Source organism: Drosophila arizonae, chromosome X (assembly GCF_054131065.1).
Source record: "Drosophila arizonae isolate 15081-1271.41 chromosome X, UAZ_ARI_1.0, whole genome shotgun sequence".
In the NCBI taxonomy this organism is placed as follows: domain Eukaryota; kingdom Metazoa; phylum Arthropoda; class Insecta; order Diptera; family Drosophilidae; genus Drosophila; species Drosophila arizonae.
In genome coordinates this window covers 32,696,500-32,719,312 of record NC_142927.1, presented here as the reverse complement: position 1 = coordinate 32,719,312, position 22,813 = coordinate 32,696,500, and the positions used below count along the sequence as shown (strand labels likewise).

Sequence of the window (22,813 nt, the reverse complement as noted above, 5' to 3'; positions counted from 1 at the left end):
TTATAGTGTATAGTTCACAGCTCTTGAATGTACCTTTTTGCGGCGAAAAATGAAAATGCGTCGGTTAGCCAGCCAAAGTCGCAAGTTCCGGTCAACACGCATTTTTCGGTTAGTTGCTTTAGTTTTGCATTTTTCTGTAGCCATGTGCTTCTTTTTTTTGTTACGCTTACGAGTTGACTGTTTACCAGTCTGATTTATTTCGTTACTTGCATCGGTCAATAAGTCTGACGACTGAGACCCATTGCTTTCGGAGCTTTCAGAGTCAGGCGACTGGCGTGCGGTTTTGACAGTTATCTGGGGGCTTTCGCTGCTTATCAATCTCTCACTGGCATTGCCATTTGGTGAACTTGGTCCACCCCCACCAGTAGCACGCTTTGAACCAACCGCCTTGCAACCCAATTTATGGCGGCGGCGCTTAAGACGCGCAAGAGCCTTGAACTTTCGTTGTAGAACCGGTGAAAAGTATATTTGATCCAAAACATGCATCACCTTATGCATTCGACGTACTCGAAACTGTTGGTGGTGAGTGAATATAATCGTGATGTGCTCAATGTGCTTTGAAAGGAAACAACTTGACATTCAAACCTACCTTGCGAATCTCATGCATAATCTCAGGTGAACTAGGTGGCGCTCTAATAGGCGCACAGCAAGGACCTTCAAGATCAGACGCTGTAATCGAATGTTTGCCTTCATTGTCCGAGCTAGAGCTGCAGTTACCTTCGTCGCTAAGGCAGAATATAATAAAGGAAAAAAGTTTTAACTTTATACATCTGTAAAAATAAGAAACGTGTTTTTCAATTAGGATTCACAAGCATGTCTTTAAAAAGAGCGCAAATCCGTACCACATCCACCGAAATCATGAATTTCAAGTAACAAAAGTTTTCATCGTAGTTCCAAATTTTCTTTAAAGTATTTGTCTGTCGATCTTCATCAAGTCAAGTGATTTCACCCCAACTTAATGAATATTTATATAAATATTTATTTAAAAATATATAAACATTCCTTAAGTTTCGATGAAATCTCTATCTATATCTATCTCTAAAAAATGGTATCTTTTTAAAAAACATAATATCAAAAGTTAGCTATGATTACGTCAATTTACGAAACGAGTAATGCTATTTCGTACCTTTAAATCTGCGAACGGTATATGTATTTACTTTATATGAAGGCTAATTAATTTTCGTTCATACAAAGCTAGAATTGAAACAAGTAATAAAGCAGCTCTAGTCGAGACTGCTCGACTACGAGATCCACTGAACCCTTCGAGCAACTAATATTTCAATAATTATCGCACATGCACACATATTAGCACAGACCCAGGCATACGCGCGCACGCATAAACACACATTGGTTGCAGTCGTGGCTTACTATAGGAACTTAATTACTTAATAACTTTTCTTGTGGATGGACTATCTTCATGAAACTTTCAGATTATAATTATAACATGCATGTATCTGCCAAAGCTCAAGTCTCTTGTATTTGAAATACACCTTTTACACATATGTTGGTGAGGGGGTGGATATAGGGGTGGAGGGTAAATACAAACATCCAAACTGTATAAAATGAAAATGAATTTCAAGTCTCTAGCTCTTATGTCTTCTAAGGTCGACGCGTTCATACATACGGACAGACGGACGAACAGATAGGACTAAATCAACTCAGCTCGTTGCCCAGATCATATATGTATATGTATGGGTCTTCCACGCCTCCTTTTGCCTGTTGCATACATTTCAACAAAACCATTATACCCTGATTTCCCATTTTCAATAGGTTCAGAGTATAACAAGTAAGAGAGCTGTAGGCGGGATTTTGTTCTTGATTAAAATTCTTATCGAAAATTAGTTATGAAATGCATAGCTCGCAAATAACTGTTAACACTTTTTTGTTGTCTGCAAATAAGTGTCTTTCACTGACAGAATCAAAACAACTCAGACAGAAACTGTTTTTGTCGCGTCTGGCTTAGCTCGCTCGCGCTCTGAGCGAGACAGTTATTTCTGTTTTCGTTTCGCTCAAGTCAAACACTGATCGTTTGCTTGAGTTAAATGAATTTTAAAATATGTATGTACATATGTATTATTATTCATATCTTGTGTTTGTATTGTATAAGAAAGTCTGAACTTTAGTATTGAGTTGAAATATATGTGCATCTGTTATTTTTTATGTATTTTATTTAAAGAAAAACCTATTTGAACATAATCCCCAAATTTATATGAAAACTATGTTTTAGATAACGCGGAATTACATAACGCGCAATTCTTCTGGAACGTAACTATCGCGTTATACGAAGGATACCTGTATTTTGGAGACCGGTTCCAAACTCACCAAACTCCCCTGTGAGGGTCAGATGCCCATATGCTATTATGAATGATTTGGCATTTTTAAAATATGTCAAATATGCAATAGAATATGTAGATCATATGCTGAAAGTTTCAATCGACGTTAATAAATTAAGAAACTGTTTAGCAAACAAAATGATTTCAAACTTATTCTAGCATGTTCTTAGAATCACATAGTGATTGAGGTGCTAGAATTCTCAACAGTTAGTTTTATTTGCTAGATGGCGATGCAGCAGTGAAGTGAATCTATTTGTTTTGCCATAAAATTTTTGAAAAGTGGAATTGCATGGTTACTTGCAGTGGGGCGCTAGACGAGAACTCTCGGATTTGACTCCAGATTGCAACTAGCAAAAGCACATCATGTCATTTGTTTTTGCAACACACGTTTGTAAGTACTAAAGTGATGCATGAATGAATTAACAATGCGCAGTATATGTATGTCGTGTCTTATTTTCACTCCGTTTTAGGGCTTCATTTATTTTCGTTCATTTTACTTGAGCGCACTCCAATTAAACTCACTGTAGATATTTTTGCTTATCAGTCACTCATTCTCTATTGAGAGCTCTCCATTTTTATTACCCTGAACCCATTGAAAATGGGAATTCAGGATATAATGGTTTTGTTGAAATGTATTTGGCCCTGTCCGTCTGTCTGTCCGTATGTATGAACGCGTCGATTTCAGAAGATATAAGAGCTAGAGACTTCAAATTTTTTTTAAATGTCCGTAATTACAGCGCGGATATCGAGTTTATCATTAAAAATCGATATTTCATCCCGATCTCTTTTATCGATAAAAAACCTTATCGAAAACCAGTTATAAAATTTGTGTGTGTGTGTGTGACGCGAAAAATGATTGGAATAGCTATTGCTCGAAGGGTTCAGGGGATCTCGTAGTCCAGCAGTCTCGACTAGAGCTTTATTACTTGTTCATTATTTTGTACTCTTTTAAAACTAATTATTATTAAGCCCTGATTGTATTAATTAAAATGGCTGGTTAGTCAGCGCTAGGACCTTTGAAGCAGTTTATAGATACCACCAGTGGTATTTTTGGTGAGCATTCACAAGGAATTTATGAGTTTTTATTTCATTCATAGAATAAAGAAACGAAACCTACCTGGAATAATCGGAAAGTGGTATATTCAATGGCTCATCAGCGCTTGAGCCTTCACGCATCAGTCTTTCGATTATTTTAGAGCGTAGTCTTTCCTGTTGTTTGAGTAAATTTAAAATCTATTGTAAATGTTAATGCATTAGGATTAGTGAAAAATTATGATAAATGCAAAATGAAAAGCTTTAAGACAGTATGTATAGTATAAAGCTGGTTGAATATAATTATATATAACATCTAACTGTAATAATCGTTTTATTAAGATAACAAAAAATAGTACACTGTGCTCAAGTTAATTTGCAATCTACTGCTACAAGTTCTACAATAAAAATCGTTATTTATATATACTTATGTGCCATTTATATATATATATATATATATATATATATATATATATATATATATATATATATATATATATATATATATATATATATATATATATATATATATATATTTATAATGGCGATTAGCGATAGATAGCATTCAAATTCATAACTTTGGCAACATGACCACATATTTCTATGATTCGATGGTACAAGCCACCGCTTTTAAAGCAATATCATATTAACTTTTTAAATATTGTATGTTGTTGAGTAATCAGCGGAACAGCAGCAGAGACAACAATACAAAATTTACATGTATTAAACCATTTAGAAAAAGCGGTTTACGGCTGTATGCTTAGGGATGTGTATATACGTGTAATGAATTAATTACATTCCTAGGAGACGTTTCTCTCCACAGAACGTTTAACGCTTAATTTTTCAGTTATAATACATCCCTGATCGGCCATTTTTTGTAATTTCAATGCTTTCTGTTCGCGTTTCTCGCGTTTTCTTATCTTTTTGATTTGCTTATATAATTTAGCATGTCGCTTTACTTTGTTCGGATTTTCATCACAATAGTCCAATAAAGTTTCACAAAACGCTCGTCCCATATGCTCATAATCCTATAAATTTAATAATAACTATTAAATTTCTACGTACGTATGTAGAATTGAATGACCGAATCTATTTTACCTGAATGTTGAAATGTGTGCCTTTGCGTGACCCCAGTGAAGAGCCGCCAAAAGATGCTTCAATAGTATAGCTGTTCGTAATGCCCAGCATCCAAACAACAATGCGTCCTGTACCTTCCTTGCTCCGTTGTATTTTAAACTTACAGCTCTCAAATGAGAACTGAAAAATAGTTGTTTTAAAGAGAAAGAACGTCAACTGAAAACATTGGACATACTCGATCTGCGCTGTTTTTGTGCAGCATTAACGGAAAAACTTGCTCAGTAAGCCGCTTTTCAGGATTACGCTTGTTTTCGCAGCCATATATAAATATGTTATGCTTGCGTGAATGAGCGTGCATATCACAGTACATGGCCACTCCACATTCTTCTATCAGTCTAAGGATGGGATGAACTAAATATCAAAATTTTTTGAGGGTAAGCTAGCTACCTTCTTATCATCGCTTTTGTATACCAAATAGATGGATAAGTTTCTCTAATAACAGTTCGATACTGACGATTTAAGTCCTTCCCAGTTAGCGAGTTCCGAGTGTTGCCAACTATTACACCATCTGGATTTAGCATCGGCACTAGTTTAAATATAAATTTGTGACGTAGACGCTTTGCTACTGTAGAATCTCCTGTTATGAAATCCATCAGACCCTTCATCATCCATGATGATGGCGTCTCACTGGGATGCACGCGTGCCGATACAACAATAGATTTTTTGCGCTACTTTTAAAATACATATTAACTTTTTAGCCAGCTTAGCTGTCTATAATCGTTTACCCGCATTGTATCCTCATTATTAGATGGTGCAGTGACAGTCAGATAATACACATTATTGCCTGCTAACGTCCGGCAGAGTAGTCGCAGCTTACAAAATTTTGATTTTACGGGGTGACGCTGTATTTCCATCAAATAATCCTACAAGGAATTTTATGTTGATTGTTTATACTGCTCCACATACTATGCGTTACATACCTGTAAGTCACTGTATGTGTACGGGTAGCTATGCGCAAAGAATACTGTATCATTATCATGCTCAAACTCAATAGTAAAAGTCAGGGTGTAGCTCGAATTATCCTCGTCCTCTTCATTTGTATTATTGTTGCTTCTGCGCAGAGATTTTAATATTAGTGTTTGAAATTTACATCTAGCACATATACTTACTCATCATCATTACGATAATAGGATATGTTGTTACCACATCTTCTCCAGCCTTCGTTTTTTTCCTTTGCTCCCAAGGTAGAGTACATAACTGGTCGCATTCCATCGTTATAAAGGCTATCTGACTTCACTAAATTTACAATGGAGAACCGGTAGAGCATGTTACGACGGGTGTGTCGAACGCGAAAATAGAACCACTGTTTCGATCGGCTTGTATAGAGATCGGGACGTAGATAAAGCTCATAATAAGTGGGTGTAATCTGCACTGCCTTAGCCAAATTTCCTGATTCGAAGCGGGACTCAAATTCTAGACTTTCGTACTCCTCGGCGTTCATAGGATGACAGTTGGACACATATTTAGCGCCCCCCACTGATGAGCGACTGAACTGCATTTGGGGAATATCATAGGAAATATGTTGAGATTGAAAGGTTGTCCGATCAGTAACATTATTAAGCTCAGGATTATGTCTATTGTTAGCTTGATCATAAGTGCTAGTGTTAATGCTAGTACTCATATGAGGTACCCCAATATTGCTGCCCGGAATTGATTCAAAACCTCGACGACGACCCCTTGCTACAGCTGCTACTGCTGCAGCCATGGTCACGGCTCGCGTACAAAGTGGTGCTGGAACCAAAGGTAAATCCATTTTATCCGGTGCTGCTGTAGGCAAAGAGTATGTTTCAATTTCCGCTTTAGTTAAATGGAGTTAGATTCCAGCACGAGCTTAATCTTCAAACTCAAGCAATACAAGATATTATATGGCCGTGTGGCTTCTTATATTATTGAAGTTACTATTGCAATTTTACAGTGAAAACAAAAGACATATTTAATATTAGAAGCTAGAAATAATTCAAAAGTATGCGTACTACGGATTTATGGATTGAGATTGAGATTTGGACTCGTACTGATGTCTAATTTGTATTTTAATATTCATTCATTATTACATGCAATCCTGCATATGCTTTCTTCCCCAATTAGCGTTTCTGTATCCGATACTGAGCTCGAGCTAGTACGGGGACACTTATCCGCGCCACCGGCTAAACGACCAACTGAAACTTTCCCATCGCAGCCACTTATAACGTCGTCGTTTACAATGTCATTCATTTCTATGCTGCAGTCGTCACTGTTGTTTATGTCTTCGTCCCTGTCACCGATCATGTTACATATGCGTGAATGTGAAACTTTTTCAACTGATTGGTTTGAATTGCCTTGGAAAGCAACTTCCAGGCGCGGAATATTTGTTTTGGGAAGCTTGAAGGGGGTAACTGCATATTTATTCTGTACCTTTTCTGAGGTTAGGCTGCTAGTGCCAGTCGAGGGCTTTTCGTCGTAATCGATAATCTTTTTAATAATCGCCTTAGATACTTTTTTGCCAAACTGACTAAGAACGTAATGCGGTGAAGCGGGTTTGTACTCAGAACTATTGTTCTTCCAAATGTCTTCAACTTTAGGAGTGCCCTTAATCCTTCCATCTGTGCTATGCTGTAGTGTTGTAGTATTGAGCCGTTTTTTCTTCGCATCGATGAGACTCTGAATGACGGGTTTCTCACGAGTCTCTTTACCATCCTCACTTACATTATAGTCATCATCATCCTGAGAATTGCTCGTAGAGTGATCATCCAACCTATTAAATAGTTTAGACACACTGTTTAGATGTGTTTTCCCCGACTGTAGCGTCATTCTCCGATTAACAGATATGAATTCATTCCTGGAATCCGAAGAGTCATCTGAATCTTCACTTGACTTTTCCTCTGTCTTGATTTTTGTATGTGTGCTTCCCTGTATTTTTGTTAAAATTCAATAAAATTATGATAATATCCCAACAAAAAATTTTCGCTGTAATCACCATCACATGTCTGCCCTCCCAAGTTTGTTAAATGTGAGTGTGCTGGCTGTACATATTTTTTGGTACCACAAAAAGTAAAATTATAGTACTCACATAGTTTACAGCACTTATAGGACAGTATGAAAAAACAACAATGCCATTTTCCTCACCAACTGGGCGCGGCTTTAGCTCATTGCCCGTTGGAACATTAAGTGGTTCGGGTTGCACTGGCACATAGGGAATGTGTATAATTCGCTCTCCAATGACCTGAGAAATAAGTCAAGTAATTTATAATCCTAGCTTTGTTTTTATACCCTGAACCCATTTTCAATGGGAAATCAGGGTATAATGATTTTGTTGAAATGTATGTAACAGGCAGAAGGAGGCGTGGCAGACCCCACAAAGTATATATATTCTTGATCAGGGCGACGAACTGAGTCGATTTGGCCCTCTCCGTCTGTCCGTATGTATGAACGCGTCGATTTCAGAAGATATAAGAGCTAGAGACTTCAATTTTATTTTTAAATGTCCGTATTTACAGCGCGGATATCGAGTTTATCATTAACAAGTAAGAAGGCTCTAGTCGAGACTGCTCGACTAGGATATACCCTAAACCCTCTAAGCTTATATTCTACTCGTTCTGCACTTCTTTTATGCACACATATATACACATGCATCCACACGCACGCATAAGCCTGCGCTCTGCTAACTCCGCAGTAAGCAGCGACTGCGCTTGGGCTGCGCTGCAGTGTGGGCAATACTATGAGAATTTATTTGTTGAATAATTTTTTTTGTAGACATACGATCTTAATGAAACTTTCAGAGTGCAATCATATGGAATGAATATGTGTGTACATTCTATAGCACAAGTTTCTAGTACTTGAAATGCGTTTTTGTATCGATTAACTTTATATACAATGCAAATGAAGACTAAGTCTAAAAATGTTCAAATTAGCCTAAAAAAACAAAATCAATTTTTCGATTCTTGATAAAAAAGTTTTCGGACGATTTATCGAAAAAATAAAGCAAACTCGTACTGCGTATGGTACACACGAGTATGCATGCCAAATTTAAGCTCTCTAGCTCTTATAACTTCTGAGATCGACGCACTCATACGGACGGAAGGACAGACGGACAGGGCTATATCGACTCAGCTCGTCGCCCTGATCAAGAATATATATACTTTGTGGGGTTTGCCACGCCTCCTTCTGCCTGTTACATACTTTAACAAAACCATTATACCCTGATTTCCCATTTTCAATGTGTTCAGGGTATAAAAATCGATAACTCATCCCGATCTTTTTTTATTGATAAAAAACCTTATCGAAAACCAGTTATAAAATTATATCTTCTACACCTTTATTGCTAGAGTCTTTAAATTTTTAATGTATGCTTATATGAAATTTATGCAATTTCGGTTTTTGTTAAAATTTACCCCCCACCTCTATGTCCACCCCCCCACCCTCACATTTGTAAAAGGCGTATTTCAAATACTAGAGACTTGTGCTTTGGCAAATACATGCATATCCATATTATAATCATAATCTGAAACCGTATATCCACAAAAAAAAGTTATTAAACAATTAAGTTCTCATAGTAAGCGCACACTGCAGCCCATGCGTGCTTATGCTTGTGTGTGTATGCATGTGTGTGTATGTATGCCTGTGTGTATGCGTGTGTGTGTGTGCGTGTGTGTGCGTGTTTCTTGTTGTGTAAGCTGAAAGACGCGAAAAATTATTGAAATAGCTAATGCTCCAAGGGATCAGGGGATCTCGTAGTCGAGCAGTCTCGACTAGAGCTTTCTTACTTGTAAAATTATAATAAGTGATAAACAATAATATTACAAAGGTCTATCCAGTGGGAAGTAAATAAATTAAAAATTGTTGATAAGTGAAAAGAAATTTGAACATATTATTGAAGTACATGTATTGACTACTGAGCTCAAATGTAATATGTTCAAGTCCTGAACATGTAGTAAGGGAGAGTGTGTGTGTACGCTCGTCGCGAAAACATTTTCATTATGAGCACCAACGCTTCCATACCCTTACCACGAATAACCATAGCTGACTTGAGAGACCATAGAGAGAGAAAGAGAGAGAGAGAGTAGAACAGCAGCGCACTGACTTTTTCGTGCAATATTTTCACTGCTCGAACCTCCAGCGACCGAGCCGAGCAAATATGAAGTATAGTGGTCCACCAACTTAACATTTTCTGCCGTAGAAAAGTTTGTTCTACAGGTCTATTCTATGTGTTCTTTGGTTAGTGCTGTTACATACTTTTGACACAACAATTATACCCTGATTTCCCATTTTCAACGGTTTCAGGGTATAAGAAATGAATAGCATGACGGCATACAAAACACAACAAAACAAAAACAAACAAAACACAAGTCTCTAGAAATGCGTTTTTTACAAATTGGAACGAAGGGGGCGTGGTATCCAAAATCTGTAAATTACAAAATGTTTGTATTCATCATATGTATATACACAGTGACTCTGAAGTCTCCAGGTCTAATAATATTCCAATAAGGCTGAAAAAACAGAATTTGTCGATTATTCTCGATAAAAAAGTTATCGGATGCATGCCAAATTTCAGCACTCTAGCTTTTCTATCTTCTGAGATCGACGCACTCATACAGACGGAAGGACGGACAGACGGACAGGGCTATATCGACTCAGCTCGTCGCCCTGATATATATATAATAATAATAATAATAATAATAATAATAATAATAATAATAATAATAATAATAATAATACAATAATGTACATATTATTATACTTTGCTTTGTTATATAGACTTAAAAAAAAAAAAAAAAAAACGGAGCTTCAATGCATAACTTTTCTCCGCGAACGTGAACGGGTCGATCTCAGCTAAGGATTTCAATTCTGAAGTAAATATAAAATCTATATAGATTCATATGTGCTTTAAAGAATGTCGTTTTTATGTTATCACAATCTAAAAAGTTGATGAAGATAGTTCATATAAGTACGCGAAAACTTATTCAACAAGTAAGAAGGCTCTACTCGAGACTGCTCGAATCCAAAATCTGGAAATCTAAAGCTAAAGCTGAAAAAACAACATCAATTTATCGATTATCAAAAAAATATCATATATAAATTATAGATTCAAATTCAAACATACACAGGGAATAAACTTGTTTATCAGATTGGCATCTGGTCGACTGAGCTGGTTGGATATAATAAATCTATCTGTATATATATATATATATATATATATATATATATATATATATATATATATATATATATATATATATATATATATATATATATATATATATCTATATATATATATATATATATATCTATATATATATATATATATATATATATATATATATATATATATATATATATATATATATATATATATATTTTTTTTTTTTTTTTTTTTTTTCTTTTTTTAATGTATTTTGTTTTTTAGCTCACCTGGCATTCTACCGGCCATCTGGGGGCCTGCTGTGAGCAATCATTGTCCTTATCCTTAGGCAGTGCGAATAAATCCCGAGGTTCCTTCAATCGTGCAATTGGCTTCAATGTTTTTTCATCCGTATTAACAATTAATTGATTTGATTTAAGACCCTTCGAAAGAAAATTGCCAAGAAAACCTGCTAAAAGGGAATTATTACAATAGTATTATCAACTCGACGGGTATATTGTTACCAGACCAACCAATTATGCCCCCCCATTCGTGGTCAGGAATATTGTTGTTTAATAATTTATTTTTGTAGATAGAATATCTTTGAAATATTTTCAGAACGTAACAATAACGTTTGGAATGCAGGTTTGATTTTGACAAAAATATAAATGTTATGAAATACCACTGACCAGAGAACACATAGACTAGACATGTAGAACAAATTTTTCTACAGCAGAAAATGTTAAGTTGGTCGACCACTTTACTTCGTATTTGCAGTGAAAATATTGGACGACAAAAACAGTGCGCTGTGAGCGCTCAGACGAAATGGTCGTGATTATGTATGAAGCACATCTATGTGCCATTTGTCCTACTCTCTCTCTCTCTCAGTTCCTCTCTCTCGCTCTCTATGGTCGCTGAAATCATCACTCTCAGCGGTGCACAAAAATTGAAATTTTTGTTCGCGACGATCCCAGCTTTTTCCTTTTGAACGAAGGGTATACCTAAATCATAAAAGCGTTTGTAAGGTTCATGCAAACAAAATGTAGCGTTTCGATGGATATTCGTGGGAAGGGTATGAAAGCGTTGATACGCATAAAGAATATGAATTCGCGACGGGCAATCACACACACACTTGAAGTCTCTGGAAACATGTGTGAGCATTTGTGGCCTGCGTGCGTAACTCTTGCTGCCTGAGCAAATATATAATAATTATATTGGTCATTGGTCGGTCTTACAGACTGTCATATCCACTTCATACAGATGTACATATGTACATACATATGTACATACATATATTATACAAATTCATGTTTATAAATGCATATATCGATAAAATACAGTAATTATATATAATTAAAATTAGTTTGAACACATTTTCAACCGAAGAGATGATCGTAGATACTAATAAGTTTATTAAATGCTATGGTAACATTAAGGGGACATAGACATATCATACTAACTCAAGATGTACTCATTATTGCCAAAATTACTGATGTAAGTCACGAAGGCTCATTTGACAGTCACTCTACAATTGAAACCATACAAAATTGACAAACTAGTAAATCGCCAGACAATTGTCATCCTCTCTCATACATACATACATAGCTATACCCTGATTACCCATTGTCAATGGGTTCAGGGTATAAAAATATTCACCCAATTCAGTGAGAAAATACTCAATACCCTACAAAGTTTTGGATTGAGAGGCGTGTTTCTAATGATTCGGGAGGAAATAAAAAATTTTGGAATTTGACCACTTTTGCAATGGCATTGCTTTCCTTGCCCAAGTGCAAATGGAAAAATTTGTTAATGAGGTCAATACTGTGAAAACAATACTACGCAATACAATGAATATACAGTGACGAACTAAATTATTAGCACAACAAGCTTCTTAAACTTTGTAGCAATTCTTAAAGTCTTGAAACGTTTTTTTTTTTATTATTATATTATATAGGGTATTTATTATATTATACAAAAAAGAAAATATATATATATATTGCAAAAACTTTTGCTGAGCAAGATTATTGGCACATCAAACTAAACTTAAAAGTTTGGACCAAATGGGTAAAACATATAATTAATATTCGGTATCAGGCGAGTATACAGGGTGGGTTTCGGGGGTTCAAACCCAATAAATAAAGGTCATCCATTATATTATTAAGTACGAATATGTGTATTTAATATTTGGTGAAAAATTTTCTGGCTACGCGCCTGTTCAGTATGTAATGATTAGCTTTAATAACGGCTGATAAGAGGTTTGGTATCTAAAAAAGAATTTTTTAGTGACGTCTTTCCAAATTTTCTGCCATTCTGCCAGGTCCGTTCGTTTTGTTATTGCCCGTTTTGAGGTGTGCCGATTTCAAAAGTGTTCAATTTGGAGTTGTAGTGAGTACGGCATCACATGGGCGGTGTTATATGCTGGCCACATTTTTACGATATGGGGTTAATAAGTTTAAAGTTTAAAAAGCTTTCTGTGCCAATAATTTAGTTCGCCTCTGTATATTGTAAAACTTTACAGATTCGACTTTTGCGCTGGATGAAGAAATGCTGCCATGACTACGAGTTGCAAACATTTCAAATATCAATCACATTAGAGCAAAAAACATCAGTTCTCTTGTCCGATTTTGTTCACAAAATTTCAGCTAAGTATCATCATATAAAACACAGCTTTATTTTTCAACAAAAGTTGGCAACTTGTATTTACTATTTTAAATATTTGTTTCTATTATATCATTATTTTCGATTCGTGAGTGAGTATAAATATGAAGTTATATATAGTTATTACTATATATATATATATATTCAACTCAATACTACTACTATATATATACATATATATATATACATATTCAACTCAATGAAATCTCACGCAAAAACGATTAAAAATCTATTTTTATATTTTGTTTATTTGTTTTAAAACAAATACAGGTATTTTTGTATTTCTTTAGCTAAATATATATATATATATATATATATATATATATATATATATATATATATATATATATATATATATATATATATATATTATATAGGTGTAATTTAACTATGGTTACCTAGATAGACTAGTCACAAATGGTATACTACGCATAAATTTTTATATTGTTTAGTCACAGGTATTCATTCACATTTAGCGGCTTTCCATTCATAAAAGTCGAGTTTCTTCGTATGATTATCCGATGAACTTTACTGTTATTGGTGTGGCCTGTCGTAACAACTCGCGCAATTTGCTTTTGACTAAAACCAAAGACCAATTAAATTAGGTCTTTTATTGGCCTACAGTCGACGCCAATAGCTGACCGCTCGCCACTTGGCGCCCAAGCATAGCATGGGGCAAAGAAAATTAGAGGTGCTGGCGGCAGCAATACCAGTGAATATTATATTTTGCACCAAAAAAAAAACAGAAGCAACAACATAGACTGCAAAGCTTTTATATAGTATTCAGCCTCCTTAACAATTGTATATTGCGAAGCTTTGCATTTGCCGAGGCAGAAACTTTTGGCTCGCATTTAAAAAAAGACATTGAATATATTAAAAATGTTTGTAATAAGTAGAAGAGTTTTTAGCCTTGTGTATCCGACTGAAAGATACCCTGCATACACAATAAGTTTGACAAAGTTGACGAATGGGCTACAGTTTAAGTGCGAGGATTTCCCCAACTCAAGCTATTAATCCCAAGATTTATGTAAATTCTGTTAATGGGCAAGTGAAAACACTCTAGGCGAAGTGCCTAGAAGCAGCAGTGCAACTGAGCACTATATGTATATACATATGTTAACCTTAATATTTGTTTTGTTTAAATTACTTGTGCACTTGTGTTTAATAACACAAAAAAAAAAAAAAAACACGACACACACACACACACACACACACACACACACACACACACACACACACACACACACACACACACACACACACTCTCTCTAGCTCTATATCTTCTGAGATCGACGTGTTCATACATACGGACGCGCACACACAGCCACACACGCACGCATAAACACGCATTGGCTGCAGTGTGGGCTTACTATGGGAACTTAATTGTTTAATAACTTTTCTTGTGGATGGAATAGACATGCATGTATTTTACAAAGCACAAGTCTCTAGTATATGAAATACGTCTTTTACGAATATGTGGGTGAGAGGGTAGACATACGGGCTGGGTGGTAAATTTTAACAATAATCGAAATTGTATAAAATGCATATAAATATACATTTGAAATTTGGAGGCTCTAGCTTTAAAGATATAGGGATATAATTTGAAAACTGATTTTCGTTTTTTATCGATAAAAAAGATCGGGATGAATTATCCATTTAAGGTGATAAACTCGATATCCGTGCGGACATTAAAAAAAAAAAAATTTGAAGTCACTAGCTCTTTTATCTTCTGAAATCGACGCGTTCATACATACGGACAGACGGACAGGGCCAAATCGACTCACCTCGTCACCCTGTTCAAGAATATATATACTTTGTGGGGTCTGCCACGCCTCGTTCTGCCTGTTACATGCATTTCAACAAAATCATTATACCATTTTCCACTTTCAATGGGTTCAGGGTATAACAAGTAAGAAGGCTCCAGTCGAGACTGCTCGACTAGGAGATACACTGAACCCTCCAAGCTGATATTCTAATCATTCTAGACTTCTTTTATGCACACATACACACACATGCACTTATAAGCACGCGCTCTGCTAACTGCGCAATAAGCAGCGACTGCGCTTGGGCTGCGCTGCAGTGTGGGCAATATTATGAGATATTATTTGTTGAATAATTTCTTTTGTAGACGTACGATCCTAATGAAACTTTCAGAGCGTAAAAGCACAAGTCTCTAGTACTTGAAATGCACAAGTCTCTAGTACTTGAAATGCGTTTTTTACAAATTGACGGCAAAGGGGGCGTGGTATCCAAAATCTGTAAATTACAAAATCTTTGTATCCATTAACTTTATATACAACGCAAATTTGAAGTCTCCAGGTCTAAAAGTGTTCAAATTAGGCTGAAAAAACAATGTCGATTTTTCGATTATTCTCGATAAAAAAGTTATCGGATGAGTTATCGAAAAAATATGATAAACTTGTACTGCCTATGGTATACACGAGTATGCATGCCAAATTTCAGCTCTCTAGCTCTTATATCTTCTGAGATCCTTTCGCTCATACGGACGGACGGACGGACAGACGGGCTATATCGACTCAGCTCGTCGTCCTGATCAAGAATATATATGTATACTTTATGGGGTCTGCGATGATTCCTTCTGCCTGTTACATACTTTTCACAAAACCATTATACCCTGATTTCCCATTTTCAATGTATAAAAAGGGTATAAAAAGATAAACAACATTCAATCCACATATTTCATTGAATATATCTAAATTTAGTAAACATGCAAATTCTTTAACATATTGCTTAATAACCTAAATTAGAATTGTATATAATACATAAAACACGTAGGAACGAAATAAAATATTGTTAGTGAATTTTTTTAATCGCTAACATTAAAAACACATCGATTTGATCGAATTTAACTAAAATTTCAAGTCTACACTACATGTAATGCTCTGCAGAATGAACAAGAGTAGAATAGTTTAGTGTGCTTATAAGCTTCATAAAATTATTTGAAAATATAGAATACATCGTAAAACGTAACTTTTCCGTATGTAATCGTTAAATGACTTTAAGATCGACATATTTCAATAAAATAAATAGACAGAATGTTGCACATCAAAGGTTAGTATAGCAAGTAGTTAAATATACATAAATAATGCGAAATTTCCAAACAAACGTAAAAACTTGTTGTCATAGCGACAATAGCGTCAACGACGTTAACAGCTATGAAAGCTCTGGTAAGGATTGCTCGAATATACATATGTATATATATTCTTTATTAGGGCAACAAACTAAGTTGATTTAGTCCTGTCTGTCTGACTATCTGTCCGTTAAAAAAAAAAAAAAAAAAAAAAAAAAAAAAAAAAAAAAAAAAAACAGTAAACCCTGATGCTCATCTTCAATGGCGTCAAGGGTACAAAAATATTCTATTCTATCTTTACAGATTAGCAATTATAAAACGCGAAAGCCTTCAAACTCATCCAAAATGCTTTTTGAATATCAAAATTACACAGAAATTTTTTATGACTCTTTTTATTATATTTGTCAGATTTGCGTTAATATCCCTATTTCAAAAATGTTACTTTTAAACATAACTCTACGGCACGGTTTTCGACTGTCTCAATATCGAAATTAGAAATAAATAACAGATTAATTAAAATTATAAATTAAAGATATAATTAGGTAATTAGTCAAATTTCAGACTTAAACTATTTTTGTTGCTTTGTACAATTCGCTGATTTATGATATTTATATATTTTTACCTCCACTGGATGTTGTTAGTGTGCAAATAGGAAATAATTGAGCTTGTAGATACTGCACGCGACCAGCGTTGAAGTTCATAGTTACGCTCAATGCGTTTCAATTTATTCCAAATATGCACTTCTTATGTTTCACACACCTAAACACACACCATATATTTCATATTGAAATAGTATATTTTGGTAATTATTTCACTACAATCAGAGTAATAACTACTTGGCGTATTTCATTTATTTGTTAGTGTTCTTTTACAATTTTTCCATTTGTTCTGTCACTTTTTTGCGGTGTTAAAACTTGTTTGTGGCGTTTCGCCGTGTTGCTCAAAATCGAATGAGCCCTTTTGTGTTGTTGACGTCGCACAACAGCTAATACGGTAACAAAAAACAAGTAAGAAAACGTTAGTCAAGACTGCTCGACTAGGTGATACCCTGAGCCCTCTAAACTGATATTCTACTTATTCTGCACTTCTTTTATGCACACATGCATACACACGCATCCCGACGCACGTGTAATCACGCGCTTTGCACATTTAGCAGCGACTGCGCTTGGGCTCCGCTGCAGTGTGTCCAATATTAAGAGAATTTAATTGTTGAATAGTTTCTTTGTAGATGGACTATCTTTATGAAATTTTTTAGGGCGTGATAGTTACAATGTGTGTGCATTTCAAAGCACAAGTCTCTAGTACTTGAAATGCTTTTTTTTATACCCTGAACCCATTGAAAATGGGAAGTCAGGGTATAATGGTTTTGTGAAAAAGTATGTAACGGGCAGAAGGAGGCGTGGCAGACCCCACAAAGTATATATATTCTTGATCAGCGCGACGAGCTGAGTCGATATAGCCCTGTCCGTCCGTCCGTCCGTATGAGTGCGTCGATCTCAGAAGTTATAAGAGCTAGAGGGCTGAAATTTGGCATGCATACTCGTGAGTACCATACGCAGTACGAGTTTGCTTTATTTTTTCGATAAATCGTCCGATAACTTTTTATCGAGAATAATCGAAAAATTGATTTTGTTTTTTTTAGCTTAATTTGAACATTTTTAGAGATGGAGTCTTCAAATTTGCGTTGTATATAAAGTTAATCGATACAAAGATTTTGTAATTTACAGATTTTGGATACCACGCCCCATTCGCCTCCAATTTGTAAAAAACGCATTTCAAGTACTAGAGATTTGTGCTTTGGAATGTACACACATTTTAACCATATGATTACGCTCTGAAAGTTTCATTAAGATTGTACGTCTACAAAAGAAATTATTCAACAAATAAATTCTCATAATATTGCCCACACTGCAGCGCCGCCCAAGCGCAGTTGCTGCTTACTGCGCAGTTAGCAGAGCGTGTGCTTATAAGTGCATGTGTATGTATGTGTGCATAAAAGAAGCCCAGAATGATTAGAATATCAGCTTGGAGGGTTCAGGGTATCTCCTAGTCGAGCAGTCTCGACTGGAGCCTTCTTACTTGTTATAAATTGAGGGCGAATCTGTAAATTACAAAATCTTCCTATCGGTCAACTATATATGTATACACAGTAAATCTGAAGTCTCTTGTCTAAAAGTGTTCAACTAAGGCCGAAAAAAACTACGTCGTTTTTCGATGTTTCACGATAAAAGAGTTATCGAATGAGTTATCAAAAAAATATGGTATACACGAGTATGCATGCCAAAATTTCAGATCGCTAGCTCTTATAACTTCTGAGATCGATGCACTCATACGGACGGACGGACGGACGGACAGACAGACGGACAGGGCTAAATCGACTCGCCTCGTCACCCTGATCAAGAATATATATACTTTGTGGGGTCTGCCACGCCTCGTTGTGCCTGTTACATGCATTTCAACAAAATCATTATACCATTTTCCACTTTCAATGGGTTCAGGGTATAACAAGTAAGAAGGCTCCAGTCGAGACTGCTCGACTAGGAGATACACTGAACCCTCCAAGCTGATATTCTAATCATTCTAGACTTCTTTTATGCACACATACACACACATGCACTTATAAGCACGCGCTCTGCTAACTGCGCAGTAAGCAGCGACTGCGCTTGGGCTGCGCTGCAGTGTGGGCAATATTATGAGATATTATTTGTTGAATAATTTCTTTTGTAGACGTACGATCCTAATGAAACTTTCAGAGCGTAATCATATGGTTAAAATGTATATGTATATATACATTCCAAAGCACAAGTCTCTAGTACTTGAAATGCACAAGTCTCTAATACTTGAAATGCACAAGTCTCTAGTACTTGAAATGCGTTTTTTACAAATTGACGGCAAAGGGGGCGTGGTATCCAAAATCTGTAAATTACAAAATCTTTGTATCCATTAACTTTATATACAACGCAAATTTGAAGTCTCCAAGTCTAAAAGTGCTCAAATTAGGCTGAAAAAACAATGTCGATTTTTCGATTAGTCTCGATAAAAAAGTTATCGGATGAGTTATCGAAAAAATATGATAAACTTGTACTGCCTATGGTATACACGAGTATGCATGCCAAATTTTAGCTCTCTAGCTCTTATATTTTCTGAGATCCTTTTGCTCATACTGACGGACGGACGGACGGACAGGGCTATATCGACTCAGCTCGTCGTGCTGATCAAGAATATATATGTATACTTTATGGGGTCTGCGATGATTCCTTCTGCCCGTTACATACTTTTTCACATTTTAAATGGGTTCAGAGTATAAAAAAAAAAAAACAACAAATAGCAAGTCGCTATCTTTTTCGTAGCACCAAGTAGCTGCAAGGTAACTTGCAACTAATTCACGCCACAATTCAATCCATAACAAATAAACTGAAACCGCCATCAAAGTGGGTTTGTTACTATAAATTCGTATACAAAATAGAAGGCAATTATGCGGTACATTTTTAGAACATCGTTGTAGAGCTGTCATAAATATATCAAAATATCAATATATCTATATTTTTTTGCTTAAAAATTATGTTTATATCGGATTCTTTTTTAAATATCTAATATTTTTTGCGATTGTTTTTATACCCTGAACCCATTTTCAATGGGAAATCAGGGTATAATGGTTTTGTTGAAATGTATGTAACAGGCAGAAGGAGGCGTGGCAGGCCCCAAAAAGTATATATATTCTTGATCAGCGTGACGAACTTAGTCGATATGGCCCTGTCCGTCTGTCTGTCCGTCCGTCCCTATGAGTGCGTCGATCTCAGAAGTTATGAGAGCTAGAGAGCTGAAATTTGGCATGCATACTCGTGAGTACCATACGCAGTACAAACACTAACCAGAGAACACATAGACCGGACACGTAGTGTAAAGCGTTTTGCACAGTTTTTTTCGAGCGTTAACACCCCAGACAACTTCGTATTCGCTCGGCACCTCACTTTTAGGTTTGGGTACTAAAATATACGAAAGCACAATCATTTCGCTTCATGCGCTCGACCGAGCTGGTCAAATGTTGAACAAAAGATCCCTCTATGCTCAATGTTTCCCTTGCTCTCTCTCTCTCTCGATGCTCTCTGCTCTCTCAAATGTGTATATGTATGTATGCATGTGAGGCTCACATTGAGAGCACAAGCAGCAGCTCACGAAAATTGAAATTTCTTCGCAGCAAGAACCCATGCCTTCCCTTCTTTGTGAAGGGTATTCCGAACTCTTCAAGCCGTTTGCCATGCGTTTTCGTTATTATTTGTCGGAAGAGTATGAAAGCGTTGGTGCGCATAATGAAAATGTTTTCACGACGAGCATGCACACATACACTTACAGTATGCTACATGTACTATGAGCATTTGTATGCCTGTGTGCAAAGCCCTTGCTGGCTGTAGCAATTTGAAATCCTAGCATTTGAATTTGGTCGATCTTGTGAAGTGCTCACACTTACAGAAATATGTTTGATTTATTTATATGTGTATGCATGCGACATGAGCATTGACGTGTGCCTACGACAACTTAGAATTGTGTGAACGATTTTGGGTTTTAATTGAAGAGGCGCGCTTACATTTAAGTAGATGATTTTATTTCAATGGTCGTGGGTTTGCCTATCAGAATGATTTTTGCTAAAAATGTAGTACCTGATCAATCCCTGTGTCCAAATTGGAATGCGATTTTCGATCCCTTGTACCTGCACATATACACGTGAAATTTACCTCCTTAATAAAAAGCATGTGTATGTACATACATACATATACTGGCTAAATGGACCCATTTTAAAGGGTGCATCTGTTAGATGTCATAAAAATCATGCAATTAAAAAATACCTATAAAAGTAAAAGAAAGTGCACTTGTTATTTTAGTTACTCAACTACTTAAATAAAGCGCCTCTTCCGGTCAAACCCAAAATTATTATAACGATCTGATAGTTTTTTACACCCTGAACCCATTTTCAATGGGAAATCAGGGTATAATGGATTTGTTGAAATGTATGTAACAGGGAGAAGGAGGCGTGGCAGACCCCACAACGTATATATATTCTTGATCAGGGCGACGAGCTGAGTTGATTTGGCCCTGTCCGTCTGTCTGTCCGTCCGTCTTTCCGTCTTTCCGTATGTATGAACGCGTTGATCTTAGAAGATATAAGAATGAATCACGCGCATATCGAGTTTTGCTTTAAATATCGATAAATTGCCCCGTTATTTTGTTATCAATTAAAAACATTATCGAAAACCAGTAAAAATTTATATCTCCTACATCTTTAACGCTAGAGTCTCCAAATTTGTTATGTATACTTATATGCATTTTATATATTTCGGTTTTTGTCAAAATTCACCCCCCCCCCCACCCCTAATTCACCCCCTCAGCCTCTAAAAGGCGTATTTCAAATACTAGAGGCTTGGGCTTCGGCAAATACATGCATATCCATGATATAATCCTAATCTAAAAAAGTTTCATGAAGAAAGTACATCCACAAGCAAAGTTATTGAACAATTAAGTTCCCTTAGTAAGCCACCACTGCAGCTAATGCGTGTTTATGCGTACGTGCGTATCTCTGTGTGTATGTGTGTGTGTGTGTGTGTATGATGTGTGTGTGTGCGTGTGTGTGACTTGTGTAAGCAGAAAGACACGAAAAATGATTGAAACAGCTATTGCTCGAAGGGTTCAGGGGCAGTCTCGACTAGAGCTTTCTTACTTGTTTTTTTTTTTTTTATGATAGTCCAACTATAATTATTAAATAACTAGCTGGCCCGGCAAACGTTGCATTGCCCTATCCCTTATTTCTAGGTAAAAAATTGTTGAAAGCTATGTTGTTCATTCAAGCACCTTGTGGTAAACGACATTCTTCGTTTTTTGGTCGGGTGCAAGAACAAATAATCGGATGGTTTGCCAACACGTGAGCATGCCACATACAATTGACCATGAGAAAAACACGCATTTTCTAGATTGAGGCCACAAATAGTCAAAGATTGACATTTGTCAACCAAAGCCATAGTTATAGTTAGACTAAATTTTTCCAATTTTTTTTTTTTCACAATCATAAAAATTTTTAAATCAATCAATCATAAAATTTTTAACGTAGATTACCTTAAATGTCGGATTATATCCGTCTCCAATAATTTCCGCCCCAAATAAAGTCATTTGGAAACAGGCATTGTATTTTTGAGTGTTCGCTAGAAAATGTCGTGATTCTAGTGTTTCGCCATAAAGCAGGGAACGCAATGGCTCTGGTGGCGGGACCACTAATGGCAATGTCACTTTACCACTAAGGCAGCACAAACCGGGCGTTTGACCAGCAAACTTCAATGCGCCACAATGCTGGCAAACAACGTCCATTGGACCAATGCAAACTAAACGATTCAAGCTGTAGTCAATGGTGCAATCATATCGAAACGCTGCTCGATAGAAAATCAATCCTTGAACCATTTCTTATTGCTGTTTCACGAGCTG

At 36.0% G+C, this 22,813-nt stretch overlaps 2 protein-coding genes across 33 annotated transcripts in view; one reads left to right on the top strand and one right to left on the bottom strand.

Moving 5' to 3' along the window:
* Nucleotides 1–22,813, top strand: part of Nadsyn (NAD synthetase) — a 36,065-nt gene that overhangs the window by 2,577 nt on the left and 10,675 nt on the right. Inside the window, exon 2 of one of the 4 annotated variants that reach the window (XM_089472991.1) lies at nucleotides 13,115–13,346. The exons of 1 other annotated variant lie outside the window; for it this stretch is intronic. The gene's annotated coding sequence lies outside the window, so the exon portion shown is untranslated. Of the gene's footprint in view, nucleotides 1–2,636; nucleotides 2,725–9,045; nucleotides 10,328–13,114; nucleotides 13,347–22,813 lie in introns of those variants that run through there. 2 more of the 4 variants (XM_089472995.1, XM_089472996.1) reach the window with 2 other exon arrangements.
* Nucleotides 1–22,813, bottom strand: part of Nna1 (Nna1 carboxypeptidase) — a 32,136-nt gene that overhangs the window by 2,314 nt on the left and 7,009 nt on the right. The window contains exons 2-15 of one of the 29 annotated variants that reach the window (XM_089472967.1): nucleotides 10,887–11,068; nucleotides 7,549–7,701; nucleotides 6,554–7,388; nucleotides 6,133–6,269; nucleotides 5,612–5,994; nucleotides 5,423–5,555; nucleotides 5,228–5,365; nucleotides 4,890–5,170; nucleotides 4,678–4,837; nucleotides 4,464–4,622; nucleotides 4,228–4,393; nucleotides 3,451–3,568; nucleotides 590–770; nucleotides 34–513 (exon numbers count right to left, since the gene is read on the bottom strand). In XM_089472967.1, coding sequence (XP_089329093.1) covers nucleotides 34–513; nucleotides 590–770; nucleotides 3,451–3,568; nucleotides 4,228–4,393; nucleotides 4,464–4,622; nucleotides 4,678–4,837; nucleotides 4,890–5,170; nucleotides 5,228–5,365; nucleotides 5,423–5,555; nucleotides 5,612–5,994; nucleotides 6,133–6,269; nucleotides 6,554–7,388; nucleotides 7,549–7,701; nucleotides 10,887–11,068 — 3,506 coding nt within the window. Of the gene's footprint in view, nucleotides 1–33; nucleotides 514–589; nucleotides 771–3,450; nucleotides 3,569–3,663; nucleotides 4,394–4,463; nucleotides 4,623–4,677; nucleotides 4,838–4,889; nucleotides 5,171–5,227; nucleotides 5,366–5,422; nucleotides 5,556–5,611; nucleotides 6,270–6,553; nucleotides 7,389–7,455; nucleotides 7,702–10,886; nucleotides 11,069–11,120; nucleotides 11,280–13,652; nucleotides 14,041–16,967; nucleotides 17,455–22,813 lie in introns of those variants that run through there. The other 28 variants (XM_089472959.1, XM_089472961.1, XM_089472986.1 and 25 more) reach the window with 28 other exon arrangements.